The sequence below is a fragment of the Patella vulgata genome, chromosome 9 (genome assembly GCF_932274485.2).
Source record: "Patella vulgata chromosome 9, xgPatVulg1.2, whole genome shotgun sequence".
NCBI classification, from domain to species: domain Eukaryota; kingdom Metazoa; phylum Mollusca; class Gastropoda; family Patellidae; genus Patella; species Patella vulgata.
This window is the reverse complement of record NC_065887.2, coordinates 3,326,514-3,348,792: the sequence shown is the minus strand read 5'-3', so window position 1 is coordinate 3,348,792 and position 22,279 is coordinate 3,326,514. Positions and strand designations below refer to the sequence as shown.

Here is a 22,279-nt window from a genome sequence, read left to right as displayed (position 1 = left end):
ACCCTATTTCATTTCATTTGGTATAGAAGAGGAAAATACTACATCTTGGTAACAATCTGGTTAAAACACAGATCCTATTTTATTTTGTTTTTTTATAGTTCAAAATTTCATTTTACTTGTCTTTACTACACTAGGATCTGGCGTTCTGGATGGCGTGAGGGATTAGCCAATGAAACCATCTGTTACAGCAACTTCTTGGCATGCCATGCACAGAACTGTAGGTAAACCACTACAGACGTCAACGCTGATTGATGAATCAATGTCTGACGTCATAGGGTCAAAAGCTGTTTGTACGACCCCTGATGCAACCTTCCAGTACAACTGGTCAGATCTTCATGTAGTGTAGGCCATCTGAAGTAAAAAGAAAAACAAAAGGAAATATAAATCTGTATTTAATCCGATTAATCTTGGTAATGTATTCAAGGAAGACATATAATATATGTTTAGAAGTGGAAAATACTACATCTTGTATTCAATGAGAATATATTTAGAAGTGGCCAATATTGATGAGCTAAATGTTATATATATATATATATACCGGTATACGAATATATATTTGTTTTGTTTTTAATATTTCAAAAATAAAATATATAGATAATATTTACTGGTTTTAGTCATCTTGTTCCTTGTCAAGTTTTCATCATATAGGAATAACAGCTTCATGTGGACGTGTTCTTTCATATAGTAATAATAATATGTACATTTATATAGCGCTAGTACTCCAAGCACAGAGGCATGCTCACAGCGCATACGGTTAAATTAATTTAATAAATCCTGATAACATTTCTCAAAAAGATAGGTTTTATGTCTTGATTTAAAACAAGAAAGGATCTGAGATGATTTAATGATTTCTGGATGATTGTTCCAAATGATTTTAGCTTCCACCTTGAGCAACACACGACTGATGAAGTCTGTTTGACCGGAGATTACAGTGTTTGTATTGCAGACCTACCCTTCCCATCACCTGCAAGGGTGTAGTAAAGTTGGTAGATTAAACCTGCTTAGTTCGGGGAAATAGATTTCTTGATTTATAACACCAGATAGGTTTTAAATAAGTTTATATACTATTCAAAAAAAGTAGGGGATATTTGATTTTGGGGGCATAATACTAAAATATGCAAATGACTACGAAAAAAGTCACTATAGAACCTAACAGAAGAAACATTTCCAGTTACATGTGACGCCCAAACGCACCAATAGCTACCGCATGGAATGCAGGTGATGCTTGGGATCATCATGGGGGTCCAACCCAAGATTTGCACGACTCTGACTTTGAATGTTACAGTCATTGTGGCATTGAATTCCAGGGTGGAAACATCAGTTTAATTGTTTTAGTGACCAGAAAACAAATTTTGATATGCGTCGGCTTACCCAAAATGAAAGGTTACGTGCCCTTGGCATGCTACAGATCGGCACAACACAGGCGGTTGTGGCGCGGACGATGAATGTTTCTCAGTCTGTCATAAGCAGGCTATGTTCCAGATACCGTGATACACAATCTGTACAGGACAGACCACGCTCAGGTCGACCAAGGGCGACAACTCAAGCCCAGGATCAATTTATTCGTACCTTGGCCTTGAGAAATCGTGTCATCACAGCAAATCAGATCAGCGCTCGTCTTCAAACAGACACTGGTGTGAGAGTGAGTGGCCAGACGATTCGGAATCGACTGCATAGGGGTCACCTTCGCGCCCGACGTCCTCGCGTGATCCCTTGTTTGAGAGATCATCACATTCAGGCAAGACGTCGTTGGTGTAGGGATCGTCAACACTGGGATAATCGACGCTGGAGCAATGTGATGTTTTCAGATGAGTCAAGGTTCACTGTTGATTTTTTGGATAGACGTAGGAGGGTGTGGCGTCGTCGAAACGAGCGCTTCCAAGACGTTAACGTCATCAGACATGATCGATTTGGGGGTGGTTCTGTTATGGTGTGGGGAGGCATCACTGTTGCTGGAAGAACGGCTTTACATGTTGTTGCAGGGCGTGTTACAGGCCAGTACTACCGGGACAACATCTTGGCAGTCCATGTTGTGCCGTTCGCACGACGTCATGGCCGCCGTTTCATCTTCCAGGATGACAACGCAAGATGTCACAGGGCCAGGATCGTTACAGGTTACCTCCAACAACAGAACATCACCACATTACCTTGGCCAGCACTGAGTCCCGACCTCTCCCCCATCGAGCATGTCTGGGACATGCTTGGACAGAGGTTACGTCAACGTCAACAACGTCCTGCCAATTTCCAAGAACTTGCTGCTGCGTTGCAACAGGAATGGGACAATCTGGACCAAAATGACCTTAGACGTCTCATTAGGAGTATGCCACGTCGGATCAATGCTTGTTTGGCAAACAGAGGAGGATTTACCCGTTACTGACTTGGTTGTGATGCTGTGGTAACTTTGCTGTTTGACCCCGGGTATCATTTTACCCTTATAATGGTCAGTCTGTGCCTTACTTAGTCTAACGATCATTTGGAATAAATCGATGAATGTGAACTTCATTTCATTTTGTCATTTGTTTCTTCGTCAGTTTCATTAGGTGACTTTAATAACACTTAAAAATCAAATATCCCCTACTTTGTTTGAATAGTATATATTCCACAAATAACACATGTTACAGTTAAAACAATTAAATAAAACGCGTAGTCGATGCTGGTTACTCTACATGTATATCACAACCATGACCATGACCGTTAAACACCAGTTCTGTTGATATTACACATAACTAGAACATATAATATATTTATGTTTGGCAAGTGATGGCCCCATTTGTGGAAAAGACCCGGTGTTGACCTTCACTATTCTGTAACATGTGGTAATGATGCATGCATGTAATTTAGTTTTATCCCAGCTACACTTCCGAATAACCAACCAGGACAAAGAATTACAAATCACCTGATAAACAACTTTTCAGACAGAGACCACCTTGATAACTGAAAGACTCCAACGAGTTATCCTTTCAACTACCCAAAAAATATTAAAACTAAACCCACATAAGAAATAAGACATTTCAACCACTAAAATAAAATAAACCATAATCCAGACAATATAATTCCAGACCCTTACAATAGAAAATCCACCACCAGAAACATCTTCACTAATTTATATTAGCTCAAAACCAAAATTATAAACTCACAAATTCAAAACTACCAATATTAAAGACACTGGCCAGGACATTCATAACCAATGTTAATTGACAGAGTCCCGAAATACGACCCTGTTACATTTGCATAAGGTCAGAGAAGTATTTTGGAGCTAAGCCATTCACACACTGATACATGGGGGGAGAGAGAGAAACTAGATCATTTTGGGACTAACACATGGTTCAATTTTATTTCAATAATTTGCTTGCATACAGGAGTGGGAGGAAACTAGAGAACCCGGAAAAAACCCACGCAATTGGACAGGTGACCCTACTCTGTGTCACGTACAAGCGGGGAATTGAAAACACACCACTTGACACAATGACAGACCTTATGATCAATCTTGCACATGTTAACCATTCGACCAGCCAACTCCCAGACCTTATGATCAATCTTGCACGTGTTAACCATTCAACCAGCCAACTCCCTGAAATGTGAGGGAGACTAAACAGTCTAATGCATTTCGCTTTAAGATCATAATAAGGTCTGTCATTGGCATCGGTACAGTTTCATTTTTATACGCCCACACGATTTAGCCGCTGTGGGCGTATGTTTTGTTGCCTGGCAACCTATCTTTATGGTAAGGACGATCCTTTTTCCATTAACTGGAGGCCAGTCTATAGCTTCGATAACATTAAGCAGGTAGTGTGGACGATATATTTATTCATCAGCCAAGTTTTACATGCATCGTGGTAACATGCTATAAAACTATTTATGCGACCACATATACTTGTCAGATGATCAATTTGTATATAATAATTAATATGCAGTTATCTCCCATTGGAGGCCTTGACCAACAATTAGGCATATGTGAATATAAAAAGACCGGTAGCAGAGCACCATCTGTAGATATACAAATTCTGAGTATAGTACTGTGATCAATCTGGCACTTGGGTTCAAACCATTAAAAGCACATAATTTTATAACTGTTATAATATGATCACATTGAAATGTTTCTATATTGCCATCTCTTTACCTGCAGTCTGTCTGCCCCTTGTCCACAAAGTCTTGTGAACACTATTCAATTAAACTACATTATCATCAGGTCTTATTATCTGTTTACATTTTGTGAAGAAGCCGAATGAACTTCTGGGATATCTTCCAGAGTTATTGCCCTTGGTCACTTTTCAGAATCTTGTGAAGGCTCTAACAAAAGTTACCCTATTTGAAATTAAATAGAGATGCAGAAGCCTGTCGAATTTCAATAATTTCTTACTTATAGAGTTAGATTACCCTTGATTAAATCATAGAGTATTATAAAAGAAATAAAGTGCCAATGATATTATAGACAGTTTGAATATTTTGCATTTTATTTCCACAAAGATTCATAATGTAATAATCTTTTTCGAGACTGCTTGGACAAATAATAATCTGCTGTGGGAGTATGTTTTGATTCCGGGCAACATCTTTTCAGATACATCAAATAAATATAACATGGTAACATAATAATAGTTGCTAGGAGACTGCTTGGACCTGGGAAAGAAGGGGAGATAACCCAATATATGCTACTATAATAAAACTATCATGTTTTATCAAAATATATGCATAATTGCATGGTTTTTAATGAAATGCTAACGATGTGTATGTAATCTTTTGAAAATTGATTTGCATATTGGGTTATTTTTTTTTCGACAGTCATCAAATTTTGTGGAACTTCCCCTTTAATTTAAAAAGATTATGTCATCATGGACTATTTATATCCCAATGAAATCACTCCGCTAAATAATAATATCATGCTATGAAACGTCTGAATTGAATGTTTGTAAAGTATTCTCTAAAAATATTTACGATATGCAAATGTAATGGTCTTCGTTTTGAAAACTTTTCTAGCATATTTGTATTTTGATGTTATGGGACTATTTGTTGTAGGAACAGGAAAGCGTAGTCATAAACAGTAGTGCGTTTGTTGGTTATGGACTCGGCGTTCAAAATATGCTAAAAAGTTGAAACTGTTCATCAAGAAAAACGGTCATACAATGTAAGATAATGATGAAAATGATTGTTGTGTTTCATGTTAGAGAGTTGAAGAATCATTGACAGCGAAGCATTTGATTAATTTCTTTTACTGGGTTTCAAAATAATTGTTTTTAAATTGGAACGACATCCAATTTGCAGCTGAGCTGGCATATTTCATTTCCTTCACTAGCCTAGACGGCCTATCACTAGCAGACTTTTCGTCATGTTTGCTGAAATATGCGTAGAAGAACCTACAGTTTACAAAAGTCAGCAGGATCCAAAACTAATTTCTCTCTGTCCCTGCAAAATATTAATAGAAAAAAATCAAGTGTCATTGTTAATACACTCATCATTGTTTAAAGTAGCTAAGTCTCTAACTCAATATCATCCAAAATCTTCAACATTGAAAACACGATTTATTTGTCAAATTAAATTAACATTCATCTTGTGATCTTACCGGAAAAAGATGGGCTATTGATATCCAATATTTAAGACAAAATAAACATTTTACCATTGGTACACGAATCGTGTACCATAATGCGCTTCAGCCCCAGTAGTTGTATCAAGAGACTCGAGGGACAAGGCTAGACACATTGCACCAAATCAAACGGCGTATGTAGACTGGAATAACCAGACGCTACAAATTTGCACTCGCTTGAGACTGCTGGCTTATTTCGCCGAACATAACTGATTTGAAATTGGAGTAAATACGGAAACCATTGAATGTAAATCAGTTTATATACATTCATACTACAGTAGTACAGTATTATATGTGTTGCAACCTACTTTTGTCAATTTCTAGGTCCCAAATGTTAGCGATTTAGCTCCTTTATGTTTAGACTGGACTGCCAAAATTATTTAGGGTGTTGAAACATAACCTTAAAATCAGTCACTTCATCATCAAAGTTTTCATTTTGATTGAATAGGCCAACAACAATTTAGTTTGTCAATGTACAGCTCTCTCAAGTCTCTGTGAGACAATATTAGGTTTTGTGATTACAGAAATTACTGAATATCCCAGCTGTACCATGTCCAGGGTATTCTAGGACATGTCATGCAACCATCCAGAGTATTGCCGCCATGCCGGGATGGCTGTTCTATAATTAAGCCTGTACATAAGCCTCCTGTCACTAACGGTAGAACGACATTTCGTAGTCAGTTTCATGACTGTTGACAGTTCAGACACTTTAGACTTGATCTGGCGATGTTTGTTTTGTTTAATCGGTGACTATTGAACTGATTACATGTCATTTGGGACTCACGTCATTTGGGACCCCCGTCATTTGGGACTCAAAAAAATATGACCACGACATTTGGGACTCTTAGAAGTTAACGATAATCCGTGAGCTGCACGTTCACATGCTTGCTGTAGATGGCAATACCAATCGATAAATTAGTGCGTACAAGGCAAAGTTTTTTGTGGAAAATATAAGAAATGACAACGATCAAAGCGGGATAATTAAAGCTGATTAACTGATAATCCCGATGTTATTGCAGTATGTTTCAAAGAAACCTAACGGTTCTTTGGTGGATGAGGAAAAACGTGAGTTGTGAATCATCGAGAATGGCGCCGGCCGTGTGTTGATTGCAGTTATATCGTTTCACGAAAAAACATTAGCAGTGGTCGGTCAATCAAGCTCGTTTACTATTTGATAAAAGAAAAACAACGAAGTATTACTAAATATACACAAATTTTCAACAATATATTATTGTCAAGTTTTATACTCGCAGATAAAACAAAACAAAGGAGAAGTTTTATACTCGCAGATAATCAAAACAAAGGAGAACTAGCAGTGTTAATCGCGGTCTCAACAATCGCCGATCAACTAAATAAAACGAAAGACAACTAAGACAGCTTTTACTATATATCTCATAAATAAATAGTCCCAACTGTCGTTTATATTGAGTCCCAAGTGTCGTTTGTGTTGAGTCCCAATTGACGCCAATCAAGTCCCAAACGTCGTCAACTGAGTCCCAAATGTCGTTTATGTTGAGTCCCAAATGACGTGATACCATTGAACTTCACACTAAATTATTGTTGAAACTTTGTGTATATTTTCTAATACTTCGTTGTCTTTGTTTTATCAATTAGTAAACAAGCTCGATTGAACCTAGCACTGCTGATGTTTTTTCAATTGTGAAAGTCAAAATTTCTTTTATGTGAAACAGAATAATTGCGATCAACACGCGGCCGCCATTACTGCTGATTAACAACTTGAATTTTTCAGCATCCACCAAAGAAGCATGTATGGTTTCTTTGCCCATCGGAATTATCGGTTAATTAGCTTTAATTAATCCCGCTTTAATTGTTGCCTTTTCTAATATTTTCCAAAATTACTTTTCTTTGTACGCACTAATTTATCAATCGGTACTATGGCAAGCTTGTCGAGGAATGCATGTCAACGGTTTGATGGCCAAATGGTTAGCCAGGCCCACTGTATCATGTCTGCCATTGAATGAACTGGCGGGTTTCGATTCCTCGGTTGTACATGACAAGGAGTAGGGTCACCTGTCCAACCTTGTGGGTTTTCTCCGGGTCATCTGGTTTCATTTCATTTGCTTGCAAATAGGGGTCTTTGGCAGTGGAAGGAAACCAGATGACCCTGAGAAAACCCACAAGGTTGGACAGGTGACCCTACTCCTTGTCAAATTACTGAAATAAAATTGAACCATGTGTTAGTCCCGAAATTACCTAGTTTGTTTCGAATGGATGTTAAACCACATCTCTCTCTTTTTGTGATTGATGTCCACCAAATCTGGACATCAGGAACCTGTCACAGACTTTCAGACACAAAGTTATATTATAATAAAACGTTGTGATAATTTGTGTCTAACAAAGTCCGTGACAGGTGCCTTCTAGTAATAATAATACTCCATCTTAGCAGCAGGTCAGGTTAGACATCTAAACTTACTGTTTTTATTTTCTATTTTACAGAATTATTTGGGCTTGTTGTTTCGTTGAAGCAGCTTATGTAGTTTTATAACTCAAACTAGAGTGAACTCACAATGCCCAGTGTTTGAAGTTATTTTTAGTATTGAAAGTATCACACTACACATACAGAATGCCGGATAAATTAGCCAAATCATCACCAACTCCTAAAGTTAAGGTATATCATTGAGTTTAATACATTTGTTGTCAATCTAATCTGTAGGTGCAGAACGGAGGGATCTAGAAAGGGATAATCTATAGTCGTTTGGATGGGACACAAAATCGAGGTCCTACACACTTTTACAAATACATAAAAGATCCCTTGGTAGTTGGAATTAAATATAGTGCCGCTGCCCAGCAATATTTTCCTCATAGCACACTGTGTGGTTTGCGTCCTTCCTCATTAGCCGAGTGTCAGGAGCAGAAAATTAGGACGTTAAAGTTAAACACCATTTCATTTCATTAACCAAGTCGAAAAGAAAATAGGACGTAACACCGTATTTCATTTATTTGTTTAATTTCAGCAAAAGTGTAGCATGTTGGTCATGTAATATTTTGGCCTCTTCTAAAAGAGATGAGCTAGGGTTGAGTAGTGTAAAGGTTTCTAACACGTGTGCTTTAGATCATGCAATCTTGTCATTGAGTCAAGTGGCATCATTGTTGATCCCATACTTCTACATGACAAGGAGTAATGGTTGCCTGTCTAACCCACGTGGGTTTTCTCTGGGTTCACAGGTTTCTTCGCCCTTATAAAGACCCCTATGGATAGACAAATTATTGAGATCAAATTGTACGGTATGTTAGTCCCATAATGACCTGATTTGTGTCGAGTTGATGCATAAATCCTCTCAAGTTTTATAATCAATGTTTTGTAGACTATAGTTAATTTATTTATTTATTTTAATTTCCAGAAGGGGAAATCTTTAGCTATGAAATTGGGATTTAAAAGTTCTAAAAAGTAAGTGCAGGAAACATATTTTTTGTGAAAAGCTAAAAGTGTATTTCTAGATGTATTATGTAAGATTTAGGTAGAGCCATAATTGTTCAAAAATATTGTTCGAGAAAGTTAATTGTGATTTTTCAATGTGATTTCCACTCGTCAGTGGTGCAGGCCTGACAAGGACAGCTGTCCAGTTGTTCGGATGGGATGGAAAACCAAGGTTCCTGTGTATATATTGACATGCACGTAAAAGATCCCTTGGCTGTTGGAATTCAATATAAGAGTAGGTCATAGTGCTGCTGTCCGGGCAAAATTTCTTTCATAGCACACTGTTTAGCGTATGCCTGTCTTCATTAGCCCAATCGGAACAGAACAGTAGGACGTTATTAAACCCCATTTCATTTTTATACAATCTGATTAAAATACAGATCTATATTTCGTTTCGTTTTTTATACTTTCGATGGCCTACACTACATGAAGATCTGACAAGTTATAGCGACCGACTTATGACCCTATGGCGTCAGACATTTGATTAACCAATCAGCATTGATGTTACTAGTGGATTACCCACAGTTCCATGAAAAACATACCTAAAGCTCGCCGTAACAGACCATTTCATTGGCTTATCCCTGACACCATTCAGAACACGAGTTAAATAACAACTCTTCCGGTTCCAAGTGTAGCAAAGACAAGTAAAACGAAATTTTGAACTATAAAAACAAAACGAAATAGGATCTGTGTTTTAACCAGATTGACTTTTATAAGGAAAATAATAACTGGTTTGTTCCCATAGAGTACAATGTTTCAACAAGTATTCTCTTGTCGTTATATATGTATTAACTAGTGTTTGTTTTCAATACTGGGAGACACGTCGGATAAGATGCTGGCTCGCTAGCCTGGAGGTCACATGTTCAATCCCAGCATTGGCCGAGAAAGTTCATCGATATTTTTCGACGTGGTTTCCCTTGTCAGTGTTGCAGGACGGAGGGCAACAAGGACAGCTGTCTAGTCATTTGGATGAGATGAAAAACCGAGGTCCTGTGTACACATTGACGTGCACGTAAAAGATCCCTTGGCAGTTGGTCAAAATTTCCCTCATAGCACTGTTAGCACACTGTATGGCGTATGCCCGTCTTCATTAGCCCAGTCGGAGCAGAGCAGTAGGATGTTAAACCCCATTTCATTTCATTTCTGTTTCCAATACTAACAGGATACCCTGCTTAGCCCAGGGCCCAAATTCACCGTGGCCCAATTCACCGTGGCCCAATTCACCCAGGGCCCATATTCCATTGCCTAAAACATTAACAGGGTCATATTGCTTAATTTGATACCACTGTATGTGTAGGGGTAGGGAGCAGCAATGAAGCGTGATTCGCCCAGGGCCAAAATTTGATGGGCTAAGATATTCACTGAGTCACGCTGGTAAATTTGATACATGTACCACATGTTTGTGTAGATTGTGGTGACAAAGCATGATACATACACCCGTCTATGATTATATTTATATAGGTAAATGTTTGTGTCTTGTAAGCGTATTTGTTGTATAGGTTTCATTTGTGTGTAGTGCTTCCCTCCATGGCCGAATGGTTAGCGTGTGCGTGCTGGGAGATTATCTAGTGGGGTGGGGAGTTGGATGTCCGAATGGTTAGCATGTGCACGCTGTATCATAAGGTCTGTCATTGAGTCAACTTGCGTGGTTTCGATGCCCCGGTTATACGTGACAAGGAGTAGTGTCGTCTGTCCAACCTCGTGGGTTTTCTCTGGGTCCTCCGGTTTCCTCTCACTGCTAAAGACCCCTACGAGCAAGTGTATTATTGAAGTAAAATTGAACTATTTCTCTCTCTCGCTTTCTTTCATATCTTATAATAAAGGAGAAGGCCTAATAAATTATTATTATTATTATTATTGTTTGCTGTAGGAATGGAGTAAAGGAGAAGGCAACGAAGCGCCCAGGAAGAAGTAAACCAGGGTTCTCTCTGTATACACCAGAATCTGATGATAATGTGACTGCTATGAATAATGATATTGATAAATGTGCTAATATTTTAAACCAATTAATAGCAACTAAACAAGGTAAGATACATCCTCTATGTCCCAAGTGCTACTCCACCTTTATTTATGCCCGCATGGAAATGTGATCGTATGTTAATTATTGTTGTCGTGTCCGTCCAGCGGACTGTAATTACTTAATGAGTTGTTACTCTTAATCAGATTTTATTGTGTTGTAAATGTTTCATTACTGACAAAAGATAAAATATACGACAACCCTTGTTGACTGCCCAGACGACTTAGCTGTTGTATGTTTCGTTGCCTGACAACCGTCTTTGTTCTTGTTTTTCTTTTATATTAAAAGGAAACCCCTCCACTTTTCTGTGAACTATTTCATTGTATTTATTTCAGACAAACAAAAGAAATCAAGTAAGAAATCAACCAATAAGACGGAAGTAAGAAGTGATTACATATTAATACCAACAGGAAATGAAGAAAGTATGTTTTTATTTCTACTTTTGTTTTATTCTAGAAATTAAAAAAAACCAAGTGAAATGAAATGGGGTTTAACGTCCTACTGTTCTGCTCCGACTGGGCTGTCCAACCTCATGGGTTTTCTCTGGATCTCACTGCTATAGATCCCTACATACAAGCAAATTATTGAAATAAAATTGAACCATAAGTTAGTCCTGAAATGACCTGGTTCTGTGAGTGGACGTTAAACCCCATTTCTCTCTCTTATCCTCTTGTGTCTGGTAATCTAGACTACAATATAACAGCATGAGGGAATTATCATTTAAACGTTGATGGACTTGGCCATATTAGAGCCTTGACTTCTATGTGAGCAGAAATTCAAATTTGGAAACCAGTTACAATTCCAGGCTCTAGTTTTCTATTGTCCTAAATACATTTACTCTTCTTTTTTTTTTTTTCAGTGTCTTTGAATCGAGAATCGAATGGTGTTGTTGTAAAAGAAACTATCACAGATATAAAAACACCGTTTAACAATCGTTTGATATCATCAACACCCGATCCCGATAAAATACCAGATGACGATAGTTCCCTCCCTTTACAGACAATACCAGAACTCGACAAAAGGATGCGCGACTCTCTACCAGCGTCTGTCACCCAGAGTTACGCTAGGAATATGATGCGACCAATTGCTCAAGCTCATTCATCTCAAGGCCAAAATTATGTTCACATCCACCGAATAACCGATCCTTCCGTCATCAAACATAATGTTGTCAATAGCAACAAGGAGATGACTCAAAATGAAAACATATCAGCCAATCACAGACCTGAATATTTTGCACCTCCACAACAGAGACGGGTTCAGTTGTTAAAACCGGGTAAGCGTTGCTATAGCAACGATGAATTGACCTATGGTCATAGGGGTAGCGAAACTCCGTTAGATTTATCTAATCAAAAGCTGTCCGAAGCAGAGAATTCCATTTCGTCCAAACCACGTCCACTCAGTACAGATAGTATTATGGATCTTCGGAACAAGAACCTCATAAATTTCGACTCGGAAGAAGAAAGACAACGGAGGCAGGAAGAGAGAAGAGGTAGCAACATTGAAGATTTAAAATGTTATTTAGAAAGAGATGAGGAAGATGATATATTTTCACCACCAACTGTTCTAAAAGCACCCAAACAAACGCGGAAATCTTTAAACGAAATATACGAGAATCAGAGCGAGCAGAGTCCCAAGAGGCAGGAAAGTTTTGGATTTCGATCCATGGATTCACATCATCCTGTACAGTCATCTCCAGAAAAGGGGCCACAAGTTCCAGACTTTCAGGACAATTTGAAACATTTTCAAAAGGCTGCACAGAATTCCATGACAACACTAGGTTCAATGCCACAATCAACAACCCAGACATCGCCCAAAAGTTCAGAAGTACAAAATTATCCCTCCGCTGTGAAAAATAAAAAGTTTATCAACGCGGATATTTGTGTTACGCCTATGCCCAGTCCTCTTCGAATGCCTGAACCACGTGCCCGAGCCATACTTGGAAGACCACATCATGCCATCAGTCCGGAATCTGACCAAACCGCACATCCCTTATCTCGAGAAATTGTCAGTCCACAATCAAAAACAAGTCCCAATCGATCCAGTCCTCCGCAGAGAAGCTCAAACAGCCCAGAACAATCCAGTCCTCCTCGTCAATTTGAACTGACAGGAAATTTTTCTCCACAGTTTTCCCCACCTCGAGATGTTGTGATGCAGGTGAATTTTCAAGGTGAAGTTGAATGGAAGTCACGACCGTATAAAGAAACATCGCCTGTCTCCAAGCCAATGATAACACCAGCAAAATATCAGCGAGGTATTGAAGAGGTAAGTTAAATAACTGTCTTTGTTTATTCATCGAGGAGGGAGTTGGGTTGGGGTTTTAGATCATGGATACAGGTAAATTTACCTTGTCATACCTTTTATATACATTATAGGGGGAATGGGTGGCTGAATGGTGTAACGCAGGGGTGCCAAACTCATTTCGATTCACGGGCTACATTAACTAAAAGTGGGCCAGAGATGTAGAACAATTCTAAAAACAAAGCCAAACGTCCTTGAATTTTAGTGAATTCTAAAATTGCCAAGATATAATACTGAATACAATGTTCTCTTGTATTACAAACAACTTAGATATCTATGAAATACAGTACAGAAGTCAGAGTTTTACTGAAACCAGAAAACAATAATAAATGATTTCCACTGCTAGTTTCTTAAAATTATCGACGCGTCAGTTTGTTGGAATTTGTTCCATGGGCTACATATGAACCTTTGGCGGACCAGATGTGGGCCGCATGTATTACACCCCTGGTTTAACGCATGCATATTAGGTCATACGGTCAGTCATTGAGTCAAGTGGCATGATTTCAATTCCCAGCTTTTACGTGACGAGGAATAAGGCCATCTGCCCAACATCATTGGTTTTGTCATGGTCCTCCCGTTTCCTTTTATTGCTGGCCGCTTTACATAGACAACAAGTAAAACAAAATTATAAGAGATACAAACTTGATGCATTTATTGTGTTCACATTAATTTCATTTTGTCTTCGAGTGATTTAAAATCTCTCCATTGATGATAAGCTGCTTTAGTCTTTGGTACCTTACACATCAAATGATTTCCATTTTCATATTGTTTTTACACATATTTCAGGAGGACGAACCGTATATAAATGTTGTGGATTATCCTAAAGATGAGGAAACGGAGGAACAAGCAGACGTGGAGAGACATCCAATCACAGATTTACCACCACAATTTGCTCGACTAGCTCATCTCTCGGAAACTCCCGCAAATTCACCGATACGGTTTCCCCGGCCTCGATCCTACAGTTCTTCACGACTGTCGGCTCTATCCCAGGAGGGCAATAATCATCCAAGTAAAAAGTCTGACCATCCTTTTTTAAGGACTATTTTATCGGAGAATGAAACAGAATTGCCCCAGGCGCAAAACCACTCTTATGAATCACATCCTGGGTTTGAAAACGAAAAATATCCGCAGCAATCAACCTCATTTCCCTCAAAACCTGTCACTGCCCTACCACATCATTTGTTACACGGAACTCCCATGAACTCACCGATACGTCCTGTGTTTAATGGAAGAGCCGATATACCTCCGGTAAAGGGGATGGAATCGAAGATAGATAACGATCAAGCTATACCTACAACTAGCGATCCTATTGGTGCCGTCAAGAAGTTACGTTGGTTGTTGACGGAGTTGTTGGAAGTCTGTGATATAGATGGTAAGTACAGTAATCTCGCCTTACCTCAAGGGGGATGACCGGAGTTTTAACTTGTGTGCTTTAAATCATGCGGTCTGTCATTGAGTCTTGAGTGGCATGGTTTCAATTCCAAACTTGTATGTGACCGAATAGTTCAGCACATGAAGCCTGTCAATGAGTGGCGTGGTTTCGATTCCCAGCTTGTACATGACAAGTAGTAGGGTCGTCTGTGGGAGAGGTTAGATGACCGAAAAGTTTAGCACTTGAGCTTTAGGTCATGGTTTTGATTCCAAGCTTGTACGTGACAAGGAGTAGGGTCAACACTGCTAAAGACCCTTATGCTCAAGGACATTGTTGAAATCAAATTGAACCATATTTTAGTCCCAAATTCACATAGTTTATATTGAGTGGAACTGACACCTTATTACCCTATCTGTGTGTGTATGCTATATGCTTTAATTTATTGTAGGTGATCCGGATATGTGTCAGTTAGCCCAAGATTTATCGAACACGGTAGAATCTATACCACAACTTAAACTAACATTTAATATACAGACGGAGATAGATCTTGCTTTACAACCATTACGCAGTGAAAACAGTCAACTTAGAAGGTAAATTTTATTCATATTTGGGGTTATCGGGCATGTTAGATCACAAGATGTGTCATTGAGTCAAGTGGCGGGGGTTTTGACTCCCAACTTGTATGTGGCCACCTCGTGGGTCTAGTGGTTCAACATGAGTGCGCGTTGTATCATAAGGCCTGTCATTGAGTCACCTGGCATGGTTTTGATTCCCCGATTTTACGTGAAAAGGAATAGGGTCGCCTGTCCAACCTTGTGGATTTTCTTCTGGTCCTCTGGTTTCTTCCCACTGCTAAAGACCCCTGCAAGCAAGGGAATACACTGCATGGTGTATGCCATTCTTCATTAGCTGGGCTGGTGCTTTAAACATGGCCATTCGTAAAAAATTTAATTTTTGTTTGCCATGATTATATGATACATTGAGTTTTGAATTACAGGAGACTAAGAATTGTAAATCAACAATTGAAGGAAAGGGAGAGGTTAGAAAAAGAAGCTACCACGCAACCTGGCGTCAATTTTCAAGGTATGTGTGAATTAGTTTTATTTAACGTCTGTTTCCACTGAAGTGGCATTGCCTTCAATCTACAAAAATACATCAGCTGAATAACACCTGTCCGAGGATTGTGTGAGTAATGGAAGGTCTGGGTACCTGACCTATTTATTATCAGGTCCACAGGTACATGTAGGGACAGGTGTTGAAAAATAACTGATTTTTTTGTTCAACCCAACAAAAGAACTAAATTATCTTTTTAGTCTCTGTCATTTGAGGCATTGATGGTCAATTATCCTCGGTAGTCTTGTTCCGTTCTACTCAACTATAACCTGAATTAATATATGGGGGGGGGGAGACACATATTCAAATTATCTGCCCTTTATTGTTGCTTGAGTCTACAAACCAGTCTCGGTCTCATTGCTTACGTTCTCAACAATATGGTAGATTGATTGTTGCAGCAAGATGACAGTTACTTTTCTTTGCCAACTTTTTATTTATCGATTTTTTTGATTGCTCATTTAAATAAAGGGCAGATAATTTGAATATGTGTCTCTTCCATGGACGGCAATGGAATTAGACCACTGGGGATACCGAGAATGGTTGTCAATGGGTTATGCAGAATTTTTAAATTCTAGGTCGAGTCTGACTAAAGTCCACAATGTACTGGCTAGTTGTGTTGTCTGTTTCGGCCCCAAAAACTTTCAGATGTCTTTTAATTTCTATGTTCTTGTTGTTTTTCTGTTGTAGTTTTACATCTTCAATCTAGTCATAATACTTTACAACGCCAACTTAAAGAGGAGAGAGAGACCAGAAGTAAACTATCTAAACAGCTGGAAGAGTTGGATAGAGAGAAGGATAAATTAAAACAAGAAAGACAGCAGTTAGTTTTGGCTCTAGGAGAAAAGGTGTGTATTTAGGTAGTAGTCACCTGTCTGGCTGTTGAATTTGACTTAAGAGTCAATTTACATGTCTCAAGATTAAAGAAGGGTCACAAGGAATTAGGTGACAAGGAATTGGGTCGCCTGTCCAACCTCGTGGTTTTCTGTGGGTCCTTTGGTTTCCTCCTACTGTTAAAGACCCCTACATGCAATTGAATTATAGAAATAAAAAATAAACCATATATTTGTCCCAAAATGACCTAGTTTGTGTTGAGTGGACATTAAACTCTATTTCCCTCTCAAGATTGCAGAATTTATCCTTTAAAATATAGTTAAATGTAAATTGGCATTGTGTTGGTCTCAAAATGAAATATATAGGAGTCCTACACTTTTCTGCTGATGAAAACGAGTATACTCCCATCAAGTATATTGTTGGGTAAATATTGCCCTAACATTGCCTGTGTTAAACATCAATTCAATTTTACCAAATCCACGTCCTTTTAATTTGTGAACTGGTGGCATATTCAATGAGCCATCACGCCTCAAAATAACCCAGTTTCTATTTGGTGTTAAAACCCCTATTTAATTCTATTTAAACATACATTATGGAAGAATTAATAATGAACTGGCAGTTCTCACTATAATAGTTAAAAACTAGATAATGTAAAGGGAATATGCTGAACATTTCAGTCAATTTGCTCCACTCTCAACCAAGATATCAGCGTTCGAATTTTAGGCCTAGACTCGGTCATCATTACTAAAGTCATACGATAAAAAGCATAGTCTCGATTATCCATTTTTGGATCAAATCATCAATGAGCGTCGACCAGCAAATTGGATTCAAATCCAGTGAAAATCCGACACATAAGCTGGCATCTTTTCATATTAATAAAGGTCTAATTAATAGTTTATATTTCAGGCCTAAAGAAAGATCTGCAATGGGCAGATTTAGTTCTTACATAAAGTTTGTTTAATTCTATTTTAGGATAATGATCGTTTAAAACTGCGACAAGAGAACTGTCAGGAGAATCAGAAACTACGTCAAGATTTAGCCCTGGCCCAGACTCGTACAGAAGGAAGTGGTTTAAAACTAGAAGCAGCTGATAGAGAAAATCATATCCTGAAGATCTCGTTAAAACAGCGCGACTCGGAGATTGAACGTCTGCAAGAAGTTGTGCAGTAAGTATCATGTTGTAAAAAGTTTTCATCCTTCAGATTTTTTTTTTTTTTTTTTTGTGGGGAGGCGACAGCCAATTCTCTTTTTGAATTGTCAGATATCCTCTCACAGTCTCGTATCTTCTTTGGAATTATCAGTGAAATGAATTCATTTTTGGTGTCACTTTCTGTTTTTTCAAATGTTTATTACGCATCTGTCGTAGCAATGATCTCTGTGTTAAAATTATATTTGGAACGTGTTTAACCAGTTCTATCACATATGTAATAATGACTGACACCAATATTGTCCTTAAAATGATGGTATGAATTTATTAATTATATTACAGGACATTAAAGGATAGTGTGAATTATATTAAATATATTACAGGACATTGAAGGATAGTGTAAATTATATTAAATATATTACAGGACATTAAAGGACGGTGTAAATGAAGTGTTAAGTTGTGTAGAGAAGAAGCCTATTAATGGTAATTATGTGTCACATGATGGAGGGGGAACTAATGGAGAATTACAGAAATTATTACATATAGTACAACAAGATGATCGACCATCTAGGTTAGTTCTGGTTTTCATTTCAGTTATAGGGAGCCACGGTGGCTTAGTGAGTAAGACACTGGCCCGCTAGCCGAGAAAGTTCATCGGGATTTACCGACAGGGCTTCCACTTGTCAGTGGGGCAGGACGAAGGAACTGACAAGGACAGCACGTAAAAGATCCCTTTCAAGTTAAAATTTGATATAAGAATAAGCCATAGTGGCGCTGCCCGGGGCAAATATTTCCCTCATAGCACACTCTATGGCGTGTGTATGCTCGTCTTCATTTGCCAAGTCGGAGCAGAACAGTAAACCGTTAAATTTCATTTCAATGATGGTGCATTCTTTATTTGTGGGGAGCCATGGTAGTTTAGTGAGTAAGACGCTAACCTAAATGTCCTGAGTTCACCTCCATTGTTGGCCGAGAAAGTTCATTAGGATTGTTCGGCATGGTTTCCTCTTGTCAGTGGTGTGGGACAGGGCCTGACAAAACCCAGTGTATAGTCGTTTGGATGGTACAAAAAAAAAACAATGTCCCTTGTTCATATTGGTGTGCACGTTAAAGATCTTGGCAGTTGGAATTCAATAAATAAGTAGACCTTAGCATGGCTGTCCAGGCAATATTTCCCTCATAGAACACTGTATGGTGTAAGCCCGTCTTCATTAGCACAGTTGGAGCAAAACAATAGGACGTTAAACCCCATTTCATTTCATTTTACCGCCAGACCATTTTGAAATGACAAAATAATTATGAAATATTTAACATTTTTCAGTCCAACAAAAAGTATTCATTCTGACCCAGGCTCTGTGACGATCACGAAGCCGTCAGCAATCAAACAGCTCCGATTTACATCAACAGATACATCGCCACTTACCCAAGATGCGTTGGCAGAACATGACAGAATGCTCACAAAAATAGGACGATCTCAAACCGCCATGACAAACAAGACTACAAATGGCTATAAAAGACTGGGTGAAAAGGACGAACTAAAAACGGACAGAAATGGAAACGTGAGAGATAGTCACATGATCAGTAAAGAGCCCAATGATGTTTCTCGGTACAGCGTTACTGATTATTTCAAGAAATATCCCAGCATTACGAATAACGATGTCAAGGAAACGGTAAATGATTCAAATCCACGTCTTTCCCTTAATTCTACCTCTATGACAGAAGATGTGTATAAAGGGGGAGAACTCAATATTTCTCTTAGTTCAATACAGGAAGATGTCCAGTCTGTGATGTCATCAATATCCGAGTCCTCGTCATCCACTGCAGTCGATGACACCGCATTTAGAGAAGGAATCGCAACCCTCGATGCCAATATTGCCAAAGTCCAAGAAGCTTTACAACGAACCAAAAAGATTTTTTCTTAAAGAAATTTAACTAAGCCAGTCGGAAGCTGATTGAGATGAAGGAGCCAATCAGAAACTTTTGTTGTGTATTACTTGTAGCCTACGTTGATCATGTCTTAAAGTCTTGCTCATCCAGGCCCTTTATGATTTTTTTGAGGGTCTGACGGAAGCCAGTCATTATTCTTTATTTCTGTTAACTACCTTAAATAAACACGGTTGTGAGACGGTGAAAAGGGGAGACTACTCCCTGGTCACCTGTCCGTATTCCATTACATATCTGTCAAACAATTATACACCGTAGCTGCATTACTTATGTAAAAAAAATGCAATTTTTTTGTCAAATTATTTTCTTATATTAGTGCTTTTTTGTTAACCAATTCTGATTGAGTATTTTTTATACCTGGATTTGAACACTGAGTTAAAAACTCCATTAGTAGACTTGTTTTAAATAAATGTGAAAGTAAAGCTCTCCATGTTCGATATTTCTTAAAGGAAAATTGAAAATTGTCGAGATGCGCAAGTCTCTTAAGTTATTAAAGAAATGACGAAATTAAATATTTGGGGAAGAAAGTTGAATACATCAAAACCATGTTTTGTCTAAGATTTGTCTAAGTCAATGATATAAGAAAAATATTTTGTTAATTTTTAATTGAAATGAACCAAAAAGGAGAGATTTTTGAAAAAGTAATTTGATTGAAGTGGGATTATTATTATTATTTTTTTTAGTATTTAAATCTGGTGTTTATTTTGTACTTAAAGTTTTTTGCGAAAGTGCTTCCTGCATTTACATATACCTAATATACATTCACCGTGGTTTATTTTCTAACGTTATTATTATCATTATCTGTCTCTGTTTTAATCATTAAATCAAAATATGTTTAAAAAAGGGGCTGATTTTATAACACACGTTCTTTTAATCATATTATCATCCATATAGGATGAAAATAATGTCCCCCACCACCTGTACACAGAACCGGTTATATTTAAATCTTATAAATGTCACCCCTCTGAGAGGAACATCTAATGCCACTTGTCACACGGTTCGTCTGTTGAATAGATCAGGTACATTTGGCAGGTTGTGGTAATGACTACTTTTCCTGCCTCTACAATCTATTCCTGTGGGTTGTTATTTTGTACACGTGAAAACGATGACGAATGGAATCAAACAAATGCATTGCTCCGGCCAAAATTGTCCTTCTTACCATTTAAGATTTAAAGACAGTGAACCATTATGATGTGTTAAAGGCTATTAAAAGGTGAATGTGCTGCACAGGCAAAAAGTCTCCTGTCACCATTTAAGACTTTAACTGCATAAAGAATAAATTATTTTGAGATAATCTTAGAATATCTGTCATTTGACATGAATGAGGCGTTTATTTATGATCAAAAGAACTTTTGTTTAGAATCCGGCCCCTTTAAAAAGTGATGAATATTGTTTTACATGTAAATATATATCGTTCTAGTCATATATATATATATATATATTATATTAATGTTAACAAAATATATTTTATATTTTAAGAAGTTGTTTGTGTACATTAATAATTATAAAAAAAAAAACTGATGATATTAGTATTAGCATAGGCCTTAATCACAAAGTCCGTTTGATGGTCGTGAATCAAAACTTATATATTTTCTGGTTCTTTCTGCAAGATTTTCAGATCAAAATCCAGATATTGTCCATCTGAGAATATGTCTGCTGATTTGGATTCTTATTCTTCAAACATATCAACAAGTGAGGGATGTTTGTCTTCCATAGTTTCACATCTGGATATTGAGAATTGTTTCGGATTTGAAACTTTACAGAATTTGGACTTGGATTCTTGGCCATCATACGCATCCTTTGTAAGATGCTTGAGGTAATCTACCGTCTCATCGACTGAAATTAAGACTTCTTCAATCAAGATTCTTAAATCAGTGCAATGAAAACTTAAGTGTTTAAAGTAAAATGAGTCGATGATTATCAATACTGTCATATATTACATTCTTGAATTTAGTTGTATTGTTAGTGGTTACCATGGTTACACCAACTAATAATACTATTATAGTAACAGTTGTCAAGGTTATAGTAATAGTTGTATTGTTAGCGGTTACCGTGGTTATTCTCACTTGTAGTAATATAGTACCTCGGTTACACCAACTAATAATAATATAATAACAGTTACCATGGTTGTGTCAACTAATAATAATATTATACATGTAGTAATTGTTGCCAAGGTTATACAAACTAATAATACTATTATACATGTAGCAACGGTTGCCAAGGTTACACCAACTAATAATAATATTATAGTAACAGTTGTCAAGGTTACACCACCTAATGATAATATTATAGTAACAGTTACCATGGTTATACCCACTAATAATAATATTATAGTAACAGTTGCCATGGTTATACCAACTAATAATAATATTATAGTCACAGTTGTCAAGATTACACCAACTAATAATATTACAGTAACAGTTGCCATGGTTATGCCCGCTAATAATAATATTATAGTAACAGTTGCCATGGTTATACCAACTAATAATATTACAGTAACAGTTGCCATGGTTATGCCCGCTAATAATAATATTATAGTA

General features: G+C 37.6%; 1 protein-coding gene across 1 annotated transcript; it reads left to right on the top strand.

Annotated features, from left to right (window-relative positions):
- Positions 1-5,042: 5,042 nt before the first annotated feature.
- On the top strand, positions 5,043-20,410 carry LOC126831557 (uncharacterized). The gene is made up of 13 exons (XM_050562114.2): positions 5,043-5,122; positions 8,036-8,207; positions 8,941-8,987; positions 10,888-11,042; positions 11,370-11,456; positions 11,894-13,296; positions 14,119-14,704; positions 15,153-15,294; positions 15,702-15,787; positions 16,505-16,662; positions 17,621-17,814; positions 18,220-18,366; positions 19,117-20,410. The coding sequence occupies exons 2-13, from the start codon at positions 8,163-8,165 to the stop codon at positions 19,715-19,717; spliced, it is 3,651 nt and encodes a 1,216-aa protein (XP_050418071.1). The 5' UTR covers positions 5,043-5,122; positions 8,036-8,162; the 3' UTR covers positions 19,718-20,410.
- Positions 20,411-22,279: the final 1,869 nt, after the last annotated feature.